The sequence below is a fragment of the Peromyscus leucopus genome, chromosome 10, assembly GCF_004664715.2.
Source record: "Peromyscus leucopus breed LL Stock chromosome 10, UCI_PerLeu_2.1, whole genome shotgun sequence".
In the NCBI taxonomy this organism is placed as follows: Eukaryota; Metazoa; Chordata; class Mammalia; order Rodentia; family Cricetidae; genus Peromyscus; species Peromyscus leucopus.
In genome coordinates, this window is record NC_051071.1 from 40,922,602 (window position 1) to 40,940,909 (window position 18,308).

Sequence of the window (18,308 nt, forward strand, 5' to 3'; positions counted from 1 at the left end):
CCCTGCCTCACCTGTCCTTGTCTTCAGCCTTGCTGTTTGGGTTCAAGATGCATGGCATAGACCGTCAGCGAGTCCAGTGACCCCACCACAGGGCCTTTGCCCCTGCTGGTCCCCTGGCATGGCATAGACCGTCAGCGAGTCCAGTGACCCCACCACAGGGCCTTTGCCCCTGCTGGTCCCCTGGCTCCTTTGCTTTCCAGATTACCTCCTCTGGCCTCCCAGGAACCTCTAGCAGACACGTTCTCCTTCATTTTCTACCATACTGCAATTAAATGCACATTTCAGGCAGGGACTGTATGAGAACTCTTTATCTTTCTCTTGCTTTTCCATGAACCTAAAGTTATTTAAAAAAAAAATAAGTAAAAGCTGGTTATGCTGGCTCACACCTTTAATCCCAGCACTCAGGAGGCAGAGGCAGGCAGATCTCTGAGTTTGAAGCCAACTTGGTCTACAGAGCAAGTTTCAGGTAACCAAGGCTACAAACTAAAATAAATAAATAAATAAATAAATAAATAAATAAATAAATAAATAAATTTAAACAAACAAACTCTAACAAACAGGAAAGTTGTTTGGGGGAAAAAAGAGCAGCTTTCAAGGTGATGTTTCTAACATCACTGAAGAGAAACAGTTGATACTACCTACATGGCTGTTCCTAGCTGAAGCTCTCGTTAGTCCTTGAGTCAAATCCGTAACTAATCAACTAGTCACACCCGACAGGAGGTTGTTCAGAGGTGTTTGGAAATTATCAACGACAGTTTGAAGCATTCCTGGAGAGTATATTGTCAATCAGTCGGTTTTTTTTTTTTTTTTTTTTTTTTTTTTGGTTTTTCGAGACAGGGTTTCTCTGTGTAGCTTTGCGCCTTTTCCTGGAACTCACTTGGTAGCCCAGGCTGGCCTCGAACTCACAGAGATCTGCCTGGCTCTGCCTCTCGAGTGCTGGGATTAAAGGCGTGCGCCACCACCGCCCAGCATTCAATCAGTCGTTTTAAAACTGGGACTCATGCTTAACTTTGTATTGCCCTCTGAGATATTAGCTCATGATGGAATGAAAACCGAACAGGATGAAAACAGAGCTTTCAGGAAGTGAACACAAATACCAAGTTATTGGTTAGGGTTGAAACATGAGTCTTGTGTTGTAGTGAACATAGTTCTCCATTCAGTGAGATCAATTTGCCATGGGATGTGTCTCAGCCATGAGAGCTGCCAAAACCAAGGATCTCGATGAACAGCAGGTAGAGTTCTGTGTGTGCCACTGTTTCCCAAAGGGTATCAGTTGGAATCTGCATCTGGGAATTGATTAGGTCCATGGAGAGGAGGATGAGAACTGAAGCCACCTAACAGTGGATGAGGCAGCATTTCTCAGCTAGGACAGTAGAGGGAAGGAGGCAGGGGGTGGACTCTAGCTGTTCCCAGATGGAAATCAAGGCCAGCTTGCTCTGTGGACCGCTCTGAAGAATATAAGGCAGGGTGAGGAGTGAGGCCCAGAAGCGCTGTGGTCGTATGGCTGCGGGGGTACTGATGTGGGGTGGGTGGTTGGTGTAACCATTAGAAACTGGGGGGCAGGGAGGTGTGAGGTTAGGGTAATGCGTAAGGAACTGGGTGTGCATCCTTGATGCTGCATTAGTGGGCTAAGGCTGAAGTTCCATATAACTTTACAGGCTTATGCTTTTTGAGTACTGAAGGTGTTGATTTGCAAACTACTTCCAAGTCAGTAGACTGGCGATTCTATGATAGATGCATCTCTGTTAACTGCGCTCAAGGCAGAAACTGGTAAATCTCCTAGCTGTTGTTAGTTTGGCAGCTACTGGAAACGCCAGCAGCCTGGTGGGAAAGTGTGTTACTGGCAGAGTCTCCAGGACCAGATGGGTTTTGCCATTTGTAGGCTTCCTTTATTTACTTACCATGCGTGCTCCAATATGTCTGCTGCTTACCTGGTACTCAGAAGTGTGTGCGTGCTTACGAAGCAGTTGTTAAGCTGAACTTGTGGCAGCAGACAGGACAGACAGCCAAAACCACAGCCAGTGCCTCCTTGTGTCCTCGAGGCTCAGCACCGCCTCTGCTCCTGTTTGTAGAATTGAATGTGTAGGTTGTTTTCACGGGTGACGGCTTTCTCTCTTTTGGGTTACTAAATTTAGTTTTTTAATTTAACTATTTGAAATGTGTAGTTGTCTGATAGTGATGGTATTTGAATTTGCAATTTAAAAACCTGCTTATCGAGGAACCCAAAGATACAATCTGACGTTAAGTGACTAAGAGAGACTTTGGATGTCACAGAGGGACTCTGCAGTGGCAGGGTGACTTGGTGACGTTTCCAGTCCTGAGAGAGACTAAGCGGAATGCATTCTCCCAGTAGGATAAAGGGCCGCTCTCTGTTCTAATTTAGAAATGGCGTTTTATTTGTTGCAGGCTGCCCTTGAAGTATGCAGGGCATTCTTACAGGAAGAGGAAGGTGAAGGCGTGATTATGGTGACAGACCCTCCTTTTGGTGGCTTGGTTGAACCTCTGGCTATTACATTCAAGAAGTTAATTGCTATGTGGAAAGAAGGTCAAAGCCAAGGTATCTTTTTTTTAATTACTGCAAAATGAGCGTGTGTTTATGTGTCTGCATCCTGTCAATACTAGCCAAGGCCAGCACTGATGGAATATGCAGCTCTTGGGCTCTTTTGAAAAGCATGGTCATGGCAGACCTCATGATCATGGGACACTTCCTCTTCCCCTAGTCTTGTTTTTACAATGGCTTCTCGGTAACATGGCTGTAAGATTCTGGAGCGTTGTGAAGCCCAACAGTAACTGCTGCCGTTTGTTCAAAACTGCTCAGTGAGGGCTGCTGTGTGCGGGTGCCGTTTAGATGCCGAGAATAGATAGTGGGCTCTGTTGCTGTGATAAAGTCCATGACCAAAAGCAGCTTGGGCAGGAAAGGGTTTATCTGCCTTACACATCCTGAATCACAGTCCAGTGAGGGAAGCCAAGGCAGGAACCTAGAGGCAGGAGCTGATACAGAGGCGGGCGCTCCCCACCCCCCACCCCCCACCCCCATGGCTTGCTCAGCCTGCTTACTTATACATCCCAGGACCGCTCGCCCAGGAGTGACACTGTCCACAACGATCTGGGCCTTCCCATATCAGTCATTAACCAGGAAAATACCCCACCGGCCAATCTCATAGAGACATTTGCTCAACTGAGGTTCCCTCTTCCCAAATGACCTTAGCTTATACCAAGTCGGCAAAACAACTTAACCAGAACATTGTGCAACCTCAGGCCCAGAGCCTTGAATTTCACCATGATTTATGTGGAGGTTGGACACCCAGTAGGCTAGTGACAGTCCACAGTAACAGGACACACAGACCTCCAGCTCCGTCCGGAGGCGGGTTAACGAGTGGGGAAATGTCAGTTTGAAGTGCCTTGAGACTTCCGAGTGTTTCGTTCAGTTGTCCCGTCGTCAGTACATTCAGTTTTAGATGCAGCTGCTAGCCTGTGAGCTGATAAGTTACACGAGTGTCGGGGCATGTGGTCAGGCTTCTCCGCTAGCTGAACTATGCTAGCAGTGTGCTTCAGGGACAGGATTTAGAGGAATTCTGAGAGCTCTAAAGGGGCACGCTGCCAGCAGTGGGGTGTCTAGAGAAGCAGAGATGGCTCTTTGTTAAAGACCATGTATTATTTGCTGCTCTTGCGATCACTGCTCAGAACAATAGTCTGTGCATTGCTTTGGATGTGTAATATTTCCATCACCTTCGGTTAAGGTCGGGGTGACTGACAGTTACTGAACAACTGAAATCCTACTGAAAACTTTAGTTTTGTTTCTAGAATCGATTGCTTGTTTTATTTATCCATTTAACTTTGTTTTTTTTTTTTTTTTTTTTTTTTTCTTCTGTGTGATCCGTTAGATGACAGTCAGAAAGAACTGCCCATTTTCTGGATTTTCCCCTATTTTTTCGAGTCACGGATTTGTCATTTTTTCCCAAGCTTCCACATGCTGGATTACCAGGTATAGTAACACCCTGCCTTCGGGCATGGTTGGGGAATGGATGTGCTGCTGGAATATTCTGATAAGACTAACCTTTGATTTTAGTAAATTAAAGTGTTTTGAACTGTATCAACAACTGAATTATACTGTGTATAGGTTAGTCCCTGGCTCCTAATGTCTGCAACTTCTAGGGTACTTGATAAAAATACAAATTCTTGAGTATACACACTCGAAGGGAAGCAAGACAAAACACCCTTGTCAGACAAAATCAGAGAATCAGAGCAGAAAGCCCTAAGAGAAAATCCTTTCTCAAGTGCCCCAGGTGATTGCGGGGTGCAGCCGGGTGTTAGATCAGCTGGTCTGCTCTTTGAGCCACCCCAGCCCCGGGACCCTCAGTGGGAGCGTTGCTTTGCTCTGTTCAAGGCTACAGGAAAGTGAATCTCCGTTTCTGGTTGGTGGAAAGTCATGTGTCCTTCTGTGTGTGTGTCACTCAGGATGCTGAGAGCTCTAAAGGGAGGGGCACGCTGCCAGCAGTGGCGTGTCTAAAGAAGCAGAGATGGCTGTGTGAGTGTGCTGGCCCACCAAAGTGAGCATCCCTCCTGGTACTGCATAGATTAAATACAGGCCACGGCCCAGGCGGTTCCACTCTGCCCTCAACTTCTTTCTTTCCCTGGGTTCTAAAGCAACCTTGTCACCATTACTTGGTGTGGTCACCAAGTTAGTACTGCTTCTTCTTTTTTGCAAAGGCCTTTTTCCTCTTGAGTTTCTGAATAATTGACTGACTAAAGCTTTTCAGCTATTAAATTGTAAACGTCTTTACCGGCTGGTGCAAGACGGCACTCGCTCTCATCTGCCTCCTCTCAGAGCATCTGCCGTCGTGGCGATGACGTGGAAGGGACGATAGTTACCCAGAGCATGGGGCCGCTGCGCTTGCGGTGCCGCCGCCGCCGCCGCCACCACCGCCACCGCCGCCGCAGACAGCAGTGGCACCGGGTTATTTTTCACCTCCTTTTCTTGGTTGTGAGTGCTAAGAAGTGGATGTTCCCGCCCGTTGGAAAAGACTTTGGGGACTGCTTCTCTGTTCTTAGAAGTACGTGCTTTTAAAGGTGGCTACGTAGACTTGAATAATTTCTAGTCACTTCCTAACCAGCTGAGCTGTCCTTTCCTTCTCTCTTATGTTCCTTCTCTCTTTAAGTTCTATAAATGAAACTGCTGTAAGCGTTTCTAATGCATAGAGTTTTCCCATAGCTTCCGCAGTATAGATTTGGAAAACTGACTAGTTTCTCAGGTGTGATGGGCATGTCTGTGGCTGTTGAGCCATATTAACAGGGTCCTTTCCAAAAGTGGGTAGTGTAAGCCATTTCAGCCTTGACTTCTAGGTAAAATACATCCTTCATCACGATTCCCTCCACAGCTGTGTGCCCTCCTTTTCAAGCTTGCAGGTTTTGTTCCTTGTTTGAGGGAGGGCTGCTTCTGGAACTGGCGTTTGCAGTGCAGATGCAGCTGACTTAAACTGTAACTGAGCTGGTTCCAGTCTCAGTGGCACCTGCTGCTGCCTTCGGAGGAAGTGGTGCCCTGGTGTGATGGTTGGCACACAGTAGGTGTCCCGTCTATTTCAAATGATTGAATGGAAAGAGCACAGACTCTAGCGTTGAGACGATCTGGGCCTGAGTCTTGGCTCAGCTGCCTAGCCTCTCTGTTCAGTGAAGATGATGATGGTGAGAGCATTAGTACTGCTAATAGCTACGATAACAGGTATGTCTCCTGAGGTAATGTGTGAGAGCGTGTGGCCAGTCTCTACACTTAGAGTGCAGGCTGCCGTTGTCAGCATGGTCATCCTTCGGGTAGTCAGCCTTCTTTTCTTTTTGTACGTCTGAGAATTTAGGATTGGATAGCACAGGTCTCCTGGAAGGGGGTTGCATCTCTATACACAGAAGTGGCAGGATTTGAAATGGTGATGGGGCAAAAGGGGGCAGCTCGTTTGAAACCTGGGCTTATGCAGGGTCGCTTGGTTCAGCCTGGGAGGAGGGGACTGGACCTGCCTGGACTGAGTCTACCAGGTTGATCTCAATCCTCGGGGGAGGCTTTGCCCTGGAGGAGATGGGAATGGGGGGTTGGGCTAGGGGGAAGAGGAGGGGGGAGAACAAGGGAATCCATGGCTGATATGTAGAATTAAATTATATTGTAAAATTAAATTAAATTAAATTAAAAATAGAAAAAGGAGGCAGCTCTTCAACAGGGTAGGCAAAGGACGTTAGTGCAGACTGCCATTTATACGCCACTCCCTTAGCCTGCCTGTGTCGTTAGGAAAGGGCTTTGGGGAATAGTGGACAGCCTAAGCTTCCTGGAAATAATTGTACAATTCACTGTGTTACTGAAAAAAATGTTCAGGGGCTGGAGAGATGGCTCAGAGGTTAAGAGCACTGACTGCTCTTGCAGAGGACCTGGGTTCAATTCCCGGCAACCACATGGTGCCCTCTTCTGACCTGCAGACATACATGCAGGCAGAACACTGTATACATAATAAATAAATCTAAAAAAAGTCTTAAAAAATAATTTTTTTAAAAAAAAAGAAAGAAAAAAATGTTCAGGTTATTTCATGTGTATCTGAACAGGAGCAAAGCAATGTTTTCGATAAAACAAAAGCCAACTGCTGAGAAGAACAATGAGAATCAGATCTGTACACCAAAACATAACATGCCTGAGGCCCCAGGTTCGATCCCCAGTACTGCAGACAAATATAATTAAAAGGGAAACTACACGTCTCCTGTCTTCCATTACAGATCTTCTCACATAGCTCCAACCCCTGCCCCAATTACCAGCAAAGCCACAATAAGACTTCAAGCCACAACATAGTCAAAAAGTTAAACAAAACAGAATCACTGAATATCTTTTTAGGGATAGGGAGGATGCTTTTCAGATAAGTGGCCGGTCCAAATGCTGCAAACCTTCATGAAATATAAATCATGTGGATTTCAATGATAAAGTAGTTCTCAGAAACCGAGAAACCTAACTGCAGCTTCATTAAGGCAGATTAGGAAGAAGGGGAATTCTGATCTAGAGCTAGAACTCTGAGTCCCAGCACTGCCCATAGAGTGATGTGACCTCAGATGATCAGCTGCTCTTTCCCGATCCCTGTTTGCCTCACCTGTAAAGCCAGTGCCTGGAAGAGCAGATAGATGGCAGACAGTCCTCCCTCACAGCGCTGAGCCTGAGAATCCTTCAGTAGTGACTCCTTAGATTTGTTCAGAGGAAGCCAGGCTCACGTGGTGAATTAACGGGATCGATTAGTGATGTCTGCCACAGGGTGAAGGGCTAGGAGCTGGGTTAGGGAGTGGCAGTGGTCATGTGGTTATCACATCCGGTGAGATGCTTCCACATCTCAACCCTCCTGGAATGTTCGTTCTCTCGTGTTTCGTCATTTCTTATCATGGAGCACATCTTACATGTTGAAAGTAGAGCAGTTTGCTTTGTCAGAGCTCTCCTTTTTATTATCAGCCTGTGTAGGAAACCTTTTCCAGCTTATCTTTACACTAGAAAAGATATTTGATAGGAATTTTGAGAAATTATTGAATATTAAAAGGTGTCAACTTGGGCATGCCTTTAATCCCAGCACTCGGGAGGCAGAGGCGGTGGATCTCTGTGAGTTCAAGGCCAGCCTGGGGCTACATAGAGAAACCCTGTCTTGAAAAAAAAAAAAAAGAAAGAAAGAAAGAAAAAAAGGGGGGGGTGGCAACCAAATTCTTGAAACCCTGTGTATAAAAAAGACTTAGTAGGTATTGAATAAGAAGCAGGATGAGGTCTGTGTGGGAATTTGAAATCGGGGTTCGAAGGCAGGGAGGTTATGACTACAGGGCTGACTGCGGTGATGGGAGCCGGTTGGTGGAGCTGAGGCATGGTCTTGAGACCTTAGTGAAACTACACAGAGCACAGTCCTCGGGGAGTTGTGCAAATGCTAGTGTGGCCTGGCATCCTGCCTGGAGCATAGTCGGTACAGGATTAGTGCTCTAACAAATACCTCAGTGTTCCAGCTCACTACTTTCTGTCTCGTGTAGCCGAAGACATTTGCGTATGGCTCAAATTAAAAGTTGGGAATTGCAGAGATTTTGTGCTTTCCCTCATTTCTATACAGTACTTCATCACATTAATCAGTTCTGTGGGAGAAATTTTCTGTTTGAAAATGCCTCTCATCATCATTGTGAGTGAGATGTCAGAGATAATGATGGGAACATGGTGGATCAGCTCAGGCACTAGCGATAGGCAATTTGCAAAATTGTGTTTGCTTTACAGCACTTCCACGGGAGGTTTATTTGTGTGGATGAAGCTATGAAATATGGATGTATGTTAGAGGTACATTAATTTACTCTAGCAGCATGCGTTTTACATACCATATGTTTATAGTTAATTAGCACAACAAACCCGCATTTAAAAATAATAATAATCTCAATTAGGTTATGCAAAATCGAGCAATCAGCCACCTTCCTGACACATGCATTCTCTAGCTCCTTGGGAAACCATAAAGCAACTGCCCCCCTCCATCTGCTGTTGTAGTGCACAGAACATCCCACTCAGTAGAAGTCTTCCCACACTCTAACTCTCCAGCATTTGAAAGTTTTCACAAGATTCTCTGGGGAAGAATGGTTTTCCTTATGACACTCGTAAGTTTGCATGCAGGATATCTTTTGTTGAATTTAATAAGGTACCACATATATTCAGGCCCACAAAGGAGTGCACTGGGGAAACATTATAAATTTAAATCCCCTTAAAAGAAAACTACTTAAACTACTATTTTAGGTTGATGTTTTAAGTAAAATCTATTCTTGTGTCTTGCCTCTAATAGGTAACATATATTCATAGGATTTTGAAAGTTGGAAAGAAACGTAGAGGTAACCTGGGCTGACTTCCCAATGTAATAATCCTCTCTGCTAAATTCATGACAAGCACTCATCGAGCTTCACTCGGATGCTTTCGGGGCGCAGAGTCCTACAGCCTTACAAGGCAACTCAATTTATTTAATAGCTCTAATCGTTAGAGAATTTTCTCATATTGAGATAAAATATGCTCCCCATTAACTTCTAACCATTGCTCCTGGTTCTATTCTCCGAGGCAATAAAGGATAAGTCTAATTTCTATTCCATATGATACCCCTTCAGTTATGAACTAGCTGTCAGTTCTTCCCAGTCTTTTCTGAGCAAACACCCCCAATTTGTTAAACTATAAATCCTATTCATTGCTATTATTTTCAGTAGAAATGACCCGGTTTTATCAGTGTCTTTCTTAAAATGTGAGGACTGAATGCAGGGCTGCAAATGGGAGCTAACTCAGTCTTGGCTTATGGGGATGCTGCGCATATGCAGAGGCCTCCAAGCAGCCTACACAGACCACAGTCAGCATGACTGAGGACGGCCCTGCTGGCAGCCAGTCAGAAGCCCTGGGGGCAGGGGCTTCCCACATGCTCCTGCCTCCCCTCATCTCATCCTCTTAGCGTTTGCTCACTGCTGAAGCTTGTTAGTGAGTCTCAGGGAGTGCATTTCCTTGTAAATGTGGTAACACTGAGTTAAACCAGAGCTGCCGAGAGGCAAGCAGTCTGCCTTCAGAAGCCTGACCCCTAACAGTTTGGTTGAAGTGTGGAGAACAAATGACCTTTGGGTATTCTGCCCCAAATGGAACTTGTTTTGTCTTTTGCTTGTGTTGATTAATGTGTATGAGTAAGGTAGTGTGGCTCCGTGCCATCCTATTTGCCTTTCTTTTTTTTGCATGCAGTGTGGAATCTAGAGGACAATTTTCAGAGTGCCGTTTCTCTCCTTGTTGCCATTCCTTGTTGTTGTGGCAGTATGTTGCATCTCTTTCTGTTCTGACTGTGTGGTTTTACTGCAGTTTAAGCTGGTCATTTCCGAGCTTTGGAGGCAATCATCCTATTCTGCGTAGTTCTTTATCCACTGCCTGGCTAGTTTACACACATTGGTTACCCATATGTTGCCACTTTGCTCTTTTAACTTATGTTTCTCAGGGATTAAATCACGTTCTCATTTAGGCCACATGTTTTGGTAGACCATTCTCACGGCACTTATCCTTTTTTCTTTTTTGTTGAATTCTATCGTGATCTGAAGTCTGAGAGAGCAATATTGCGATATAGTATATGGTTCATATCCTTTCCAGCCCGGAGCATACAGATACCAGTATTGTTGAAGTCAAGGTGTATTCTCGTCATTTATGCCTATAATGTTTCCCTTAATTGATTTTATATGCTAAAAATTATGTAATCAAAAGCAGAACTATGCTCTACTCTTTTTATTAAAGACTAATATCAAGTTGATATTAGAATAAGTAATTTCGCCCATGGCCTTATTGCAAGTGTATGTGACGTGTATTTTGGCCTATGAATATATGCTCAGTCTATTTTTTGTTGGTGTTTTAGATTGTGTCGTTTTCAATTTTTATAGTTTGTGTTGGGTTTCTCAATATATTAATCACCAATCAAGTCCTTGGCGTGAAAGTTTTCTGACGATCAAGTGCAGGCCTATTCATGATCGGCCCATTTTATTTTTTTAAACTTAGCCCTCATGTCTTATTTCTCCCTTTGTCTTGCTTTCTCTGCGTACTCTACCGTCTCTTCCACGAGCCTTTTCCATAGGCCCTGTTTAATGGTCGTTTTTCATCCCTTCTGCTAATTTTTAAAGATTTATTTATTTTTAGGGGCTGGAGAGATGGCTCAGAGGTTAAGAGCACCGACTACTCTTCCAGAGGTCCTGAGTTCAATTCCCAGCAACCACATGGTGGCTCACAACCATCTGTAATGAGATCTGGTGCCCTCTTCTGGCATGCAGGCATACATGCAGACAGAACACTGTATACATAATAAATAAATAAATCTTTAAAAAAAAAAAAAGATTTATTTATTTTTATGTGTATGAGTACTCTATCTGCATGCAGGAGAGGGCATCAGATCCCATTACAGACAGTTGTGAGCTACCAGTGTCGTTGCTGGGAACTGAACTTAGGACCTCTAGAAAGAGCAACCAGTACTCTTAACCTCTGAGGCATCTCTCCAACCTTTTTTTTTTTTTATTTTTTAATATTTCAAAAAGCTTTACTTTTACTTGGTCCAGGACTTGGCTGGGGGGTGGGGAGGGCTCCAGGGTGGTTACAAGCTGCCTACTGGCTTGAAAGGTTCAGGTGGAGGTCCTGAGTCTGGCTGGTGCTGAGCAGAGGAGAGAGCCTTGGAAGGGGAGGCCTCCTAGTCATGCTTGACAGTGAGCTGCTCAAAGAAATACCTGCCCAGACATGGCTGTGGCATGCCAGTCCTACAGAGGTTGGTCAGGTGGTTGCCCATCTTCTTATCTCCTCCCAGGAAGTGGTTTTCCAACAAGTTACAAGGTGAGGGTTTGTGTGGGCAGAACCCAGGAAATGAAGACCCCAGGGGGCCTGGTACAGGTTCTTCTCCAGGGCCAAGGCAGCTTCCATGACCTCCTGGGTTTTACCCCACTCATCTTGAGATGACTGCTGCACAGCCTGGAAAAGTGCACCTCCGTGATTGTTCTGCAACTTGAGGAGGTGCCCTCATGCTTCTCCTTGGCCAGTTTGGGAAGAAGTGGCCTACACCCTCCAGAGCCACATCATCCCGATCAAAATAGCCCAGAGAGAGGTAGGTGTAGGAGGCCCGCAGGTACAAGTTGACCAGGCAGTTTACGGCAGCTTGCACTTTGGTGGGGTAATTCTGATGAATCTAGGAGGTCATGGCTGATCCGAAACATGGAGCTAACCACAAAGAGATGGTGCTGGCTGGTCCTAGGAGCCAAAGCAACTAGAGAGACTAAAAGGTTGCTAGAAGCTAAGAAAGAGGGAGTCCCCAGCTCTGTTTCATCCAAACATTGTTGAAGCAAAACACAGATCTGTGGGACCTCCTAGGCTGTGCTCTAACTAGAACTTTACATGTAATTTTTTAAATGTATTCTTTTGAGACTCTCATATGATGTATTCGGGTCATAACCACTCCTGCGCTTTCCCTCTCTTACTTCCCCTGAACCCCTGAAGTGGGACATGAATATCAGCATCCTTAACCAGTCTCAGGAAACATCACGGAAGAAGGAGTGAAAAGAATGTAGGAGTCTGGGGGTGGGGAGGAGTGCTGTGAAGGACCGTTTGTCTGGCCATGACGTGCCCAAAGCATTCACAGTAGTTATGATGAACTGTACCAGATCTGTCAGCATCCTGCCGTGGATGGGAGGGTGGCTTGTGAGGATCTATCCCTAGCTAGGAGCTGTTGACAACCCATGGCTGCTGGAAGACGGGAGTCATTTTTCTTCTAGGGTGTAGTTGCTGGTAGGTTTTCCATGCTGAGTGATGACCTCACCTATGCACATGCAGGTAGTTCTGATTGGACTCTCTCTCTCTCTCTCTCTCTCTCTCTGCTGTGTGTGTGTGTGTGTGTGTGTTTAAAGGACATGAAAGTAAGAGGAGGAAGCATTGGTGTGGGGTCAGGGGGAATGGAAAAGGGAGTTTCTCTTTGGGCAGGATATGATATGATCAAGATACATTGTATACATGTATGAATAATCTAAGGATACATTTTTTAAATGATTTAAAAAAAAAAACTCCTGTCTCCCTGTCATGATTTCCTTCCATGTTTGTGCTTTGCTTATTAAAAGTTAGCTTGCAGCCGGGGTGGTGCAGCTTATCCAGCACTCGGGAGCAGAAGGCTCTGTGAGTTCGAGCAGCCTGGCTACCATGAGCTCCAGAAAGGCGCAAGCTACACAGAAACTGTCTAAAAAAAAAAAAAAAAAAAAAAAAAAAAAAAAAAAGTTAGCTTGCAAACCTGGTCTGTTCCAGCTTCCTACGTGTATCCTTGTTTCTAATTAAAACAGTTCATTGCACCTCATGTGGGAGCTGGGATCCACCTGTCCTGAGCTCCTGACCATCTCATGGTCTCCTTGGGGATGACCTAAAGCAGTGCTCCTCAAACTTGAGTGTGTGCAGAAGGCTTGCTAAAACCAACTGCTGGCCCCACTCCCAAAGTCTCTGATATAGTAGGTGCTGGATTGAGTAAACATTTGCATTTGTAACAGGACCTGGGCAATGTTGGTGTTGCGCAAACACTGAGTATAACTGAGCTGAAGAAAAACAGATTTAGTAGCCAAATGGGTTCACAACAGACACAAAGTCAAACTGAGAATGTGTGTGAGTAGCAGGCTGAAGGAGGACAGGGAATTTAGACTTGAGTAAACAATGCTGTGGGCCTCTCTGTCGGACACTCAGCTGAAATGACAAGTACGGGTGCTGGGGGAGGTCAGTGTTTGTGGGGTGCCGAAGCACAGGTGGACTCCCTTCTCTCTTCCTCGACATCTTCTGCCTTGTGCCAGACTCTGGACTAAGTGTTGACCCTCAGAGCAACTCTTCAGGTCAGGATCTGTGACCTCCTTTTACAGTTTAAAAACATCCTCAAGGTTGTTACGGTCATCTAACAAGGAAGTGACAGCCGTTGTCTGACCCCTGACCTCTGTTCCATTGGAAAGTGAGAGGACAGATGGCGAGTGGAAGGCCAGACTGAGGATGCACTTGACTTGGTGAATGACAAATGTCTTCCCAAGGAAGTGGACCATCTCAGTGACATCCACACACATCTCCAAAGACCTTGTTTTTAGCATCAGAAATAAAGCTAATTACAAAACAGACTTTCTTAGGAAGCCTTTTAGGTCAAGTTCGAGTCATTCCCATGATCCACCGACATGAATGTGTCATAACCCCTTACCCTTGTTGTGATGAGATGCCCCTGCTGTGGAGGCCTCTCGAGGTTGGCTGTGAGTGATCTTGCTCTTAGGAGTTTCCTGTTCACTACTTGCTTCAGCCTGTATCTTAGCATCAGGTTGTTTGTCTATTGGTTAAAGGAGCTTAGAGAACGTTGACTCATTTGAGTGAATTTTCTCTTTACTTTCTAGGTAGATTATGATAATCACACACTTTACAAACATGGAAAGACAGGTCGCAAACAGTCTCCTGTGCGGATTTTCACCAACATTCCCCCCAACAAAATCATCCTCCCTACAGAAGAAGGGTACAGGTGAGACCCCTTTGAGCTTCACGGGCCATCTGAAAATGCAGTTATGTGTACCGGACAGTAAAATGCTTTCAGTATTGAATCAGGTGGTTCTTGTATTGCTCTTAGATTTGGTTCATAATTTCACATTGAATTGAATTCTGATTACCTCCAATTTTTGGAGCAAGTACCTTGTTTGCTTTTGTCTGTTCTGTGAATCTCAAATGAATACATGCAGCTCATTTCTCTGTTTCTGTCTTTAGATTTTGCTCCCTCTGTCAGAGATATGTTTCTCTTGAGAATCAGCACTGTATGCATTGTAATTCTTGCACATCCAAGGTATGGTCCTCTTATGTAATACATTTTTATTTAAATGTTGGTTATGTTAGTTGATAGTTTTATTTCTCTTAAAATGTTTTGTTGCCTGGCAGTGGTAGCACACGCCTTTGATCCCAGCACTTGGGAAGCAGAGGCAGGTGGATCTCTGTGAGTTCAAGGCCAGCCTGGTATACAGAGTGAGTTCCAGGATAGCAAAGTTGTTATACAGAGAAACCCTGTCTGAAAAAAACAAAAAAACAAAAAAGGTTTTGTTAATACTTAAATTTATATGTATTATCACCTTCTAAATCTTAATATAGTAGTACCTTATTTCTGATTATAAATTTAATAAGCTTAAAAAAATCTCGAGTGTGGAAGGTGCATATGTGTAGGCACATGTGTGCACAGCATTCATGTGGAGGTCAGAGGACTACTTCCAGTATGTGGGTCTCTCCTTCCACCAGGTGAGTTCTGTGAATCAAATTCAGGGCATCAGTCTTGGTGATGAATGTCTTTGCTACTGAGCCATCTCTCCAGCCCGAAAACAGGCTTTTAAAAGTACTTAATTTCTTTCATCATTGTAAATAGCTATTTCAATCATTTTCATATGGTACTTACCAAGAGTGTTTCAAATAAGGCACTAAGTGCTGAATTTATATGTCTGTTAAGGGTAAAATTATGATGTTTCAAATCAGGCATTGGACCATTAGATACCATTGCTGTTCTGATGAAGTAATGATTAGTAACATGTACTGTGCACTTTTTATGTGCTAGGCTTGTCCCTAAGAGCTTTGCATGGGTTCACACATTTAGTCCTCTAAGTAGCCCCCGAGAGGTGGGGTGGTCACTCTCTGCTCTTTTACAGCTGCTACAGAACAGGAGACCCGTCTCCTGTTTGTGGGTTTAGCTCTTGTGTTGTTCTCAAGAGCCTTTGCTTTTGAAAGCGTTTTAGATTTGCTGCACATGAAGCAGAAGGTGCTGAGATTCGTGTATACTTCCTACCCCCGTTCCCGTACACAGCCTTCTTTCATCAGGATCTGGGCTGGAGTGTACCCTGGGAACAGTTGATGAACTCACTTACTCTTAACCCCCAAGTCCACGTTTTCCTGTGAGGTTCACTTTGGGTGCTGTGTGTTCCTTGACTGGGATGACTGTGATGACCTGCTTCTGCCACCGTAGGGTCATACAGAGTGGCCTCACTGTGTCCCCTGAACATCTCCGCACTGCTTGCTCACGGATCTTACTGTCTCTATAGTGCTACCTTTTCCGGAAGGTCATAGTATTGGAGTCACACAGCATGTGTAACTGCTTTTCAGACTGGCTTCTCACTTGAAGTGGCCATTTAAAGCTCCTGTCTGTCTTTCCATGACAAAAGGTTCATTCTTGTTAATGACTTCCCGTTGTCTGGGAGTATCACAGTTTGTAACCATTCACCTAGTGGAGGACATCTTGCTTGCCTCCAACTTTGAACAATAATGAAGATTTTTTTAGGGAGGTAGGATGACCTTTCAGCTACTTGTTCATTTTTACTAAGTCTAGTCAGAAAGAACCTTTGGAGTTTAGCGTTCCTAAAAAGCACAAATGATTTTCCAAAGAAAAGTTTAGGTTCATATAACTATTTTCAACTAGTTTAGAAGTGGTCTGTCTTGTGGTCAGGTTGTATAAAGTTTAAAATCGAGGGGGAAAACGTATTTAGAAATATGCACATGGGTGGTAAAAATGAACAAGAATAGGGAAATGATGGTCACAAAAATCAGGACAGGTACTACCTGGTGGGAAGGAGGCGTGCTGTGGTGAGAGGCCCGGCCAGGTTTCTAGGGGCTCAAGAGGCCCCAATCCTTCACACAGTTGCTTTAATACTAGTAAAGTGCGTGTCTATGTTGAATGTACTTTTCTAGGTATGTTTTACTTCACATTTAAAAAAGTTACTCAAGTAGTAACCTGTAATCTATCTCTCTAAATTACATGAAGCTCTCAAATATGAATTTCATTAGGGGCTATGTAGTAGAGAGAACATAAAATTATGGAATCATTAATTCTCTTGAAATTTTCATTTGCGTCCTTCTTTGTGAAGATTGGATGGCTTGAAGCAGAGTGGATTTTCAAGATCATTTGGATAAATCTGGTTTCATAGTTAAGGAAATTGAGGCCCATCAAGGAGGCATTTGAGTTAAGTGGAGAAATGCATAAATTAAAATCAAAGTATTTAATTGTGAAGCCCAGGAAAGGGAGAAATAAGGAATGAATAATTTACACATATTTTAATAAGACATTTTAATTTTTAATTGTGGAACTTGGCTTTTATAACAAATTGAACATTTTAAAATTTGTTTTTGTAGGATGGGAGGAAATGGAGCCATTGCTTTCTCTGCAAAAAGTGTGTGAAGCCTTGTAAGTGTTTGAGATCCTGGGAAAACAGTTTCCAGTTCCGTTCACGTGAATAAGATTTTTATTATATTCATAAAAGGAAAATAATGTAGAGACCGATATTGACTTTTTTTTTTTTTTTTTAGAGACAGGTTTTCTCTGTGTAGTTTTGGTGCTGTCCTGGATCTTGCTCTGTAGACCAGGCTGGCCTTGAACTCACAGAGATCCGCCTGGCTTTGCCTCCCGAGTGCTGGGATTACAGGTGTGCGCCGCCGCCGCCCTGCCCGATACTGACTTTTATAATTACCTACACACATGTCTTTCATAGGGAGAGCTGACTGCTAGCCTATGTCAGTGTGGCATCTGGCTCCATTACTTCAACTGGGCACTGTGCCTCTCAGCCAGCCTCTGTTGTGGCAGTGGCTGTCAGATCGTGACGTGTTGGGCAAGGGTTGAATGTGTACGCATTATAACAGAAGCTGCTGGTTTATGTGGGATTCAAACACTTGGCCTTGATCTCTTTAGCCAAAGTAAAATGAGCTAAGCCCACCCAGCCACAATATTTGAAGTAAACATTATTCAGCCGGGCGGTGGTGGTGCACGCCTTTAATCCCAGCACTCGGGAGGCAGAGCCAGTCGGATCTCTGTGAGTTCAAGGCCAGCCTGGTCTACCAAGTGAGTTCCAGGAAAGGCGCAAAGCTACACGGAGGAACCCTGTCTCAAAAAACCAAAAAAAAAAAAAAAAAAAAAAAAAAAAACATTATTCATATAACCTTCCTCAGAAGTTAATGAAATAAAAAATCCTGTTCAATGAACCTCTTCTGAAACTTGTTTTTCTTTTACAGCCTGGATCCATTGTAGCACCTGTAACCGCTGTACACTCCCAGACCATTCCTGTGCGGGCCCTAGAGATGGCTGCTTTATTTGTGGTGCATTGGATCACAAACGCAGCAATTGTCCCAACATTGGCACCTTCAAGAGAGCTAACAAGTTAGTTGAATTCTTTTACTTTCTAGAAAAAAGGAAGATTGCTGGTATCAAGCTTTCTAGGAGCAATCTACCAAAGTGCAAAGCTTTCAGAGGACTCGGGAGTGCTAAATCGTCCCTCTCACCGTTATGTGTTATTTACGTGGATTGCAGGGGGGTGCGGTGGGGGCACACTTAGGCCGGTAAAGAACATGCTTCAAAGAGCTCAGGCTTGACGGGTTAGACACAAGAGGTCAAAACCCCAGGAGGAAGTGGCTGACTTCACATCTCCTATGGTTCAGACGAAATTGTAATTCTAGGGTGAAAGGTCAGACTTCACGGAAGGAAATGATACTCAGGTCGGGCTGTGTGGGAAGATGGGGGCAGACACCTACCTGGTGGCAGGAGGAGAGAGTGAAGGCACTTTGGATGCAATGGAGCACGCCATTCCGTAGCAGAAAAGTGTGAATTCCAAAGCAGAAAAGGGCTGAATGTATCGTGTTCAAACAGAAGTTACCAGTTTATGTGGGATTCAAACACTACAGCTTGATCTCTTTAGCCAAATTAAAATGAGCTAAGCAAACAAACTTAGCTTGTATTATTTGATATAAACATTATTTATGTTAGTACTAGTTAGATCTGAAAATTCTGTCAGCTCTT

The 18,308-nt window shown here is 44.3% G+C and overlaps 1 protein-coding gene and 1 pseudogene across 2 annotated transcripts in view; one reads left to right on the forward strand and one right to left on the reverse strand.

Annotated features, from left to right (window-relative positions):
- The window catches only part of Zcchc4 (zinc finger CCHC-type containing 4), a 47,598-nt gene that overhangs the window by 25,477 nt on the left and 3,813 nt on the right, over positions 1-18,308 (forward strand). For both annotated transcript variants that reach the window (XM_028865908.2, XM_028865909.1), the window contains 6 exons: positions 2,407-2,557; positions 3,885-3,985; positions 13,900-14,021; positions 14,261-14,336; positions 16,655-16,706; positions 17,528-17,672. In XM_028865908.2, the coding sequence (XP_028721741.1) occupies positions 2,407-2,557; positions 3,885-3,985; positions 13,900-14,021; positions 14,261-14,336; positions 16,655-16,706; positions 17,528-17,672 (647 nt within the window). The remainder of the gene's footprint in view (positions 1-2,406; positions 2,558-3,884; positions 3,986-13,899; positions 14,022-14,260; positions 14,337-16,654; positions 16,707-17,527; positions 17,673-18,308) is intronic.
- LOC114690902 lies at positions 11,082-11,880 on the reverse strand (annotated as a pseudogene).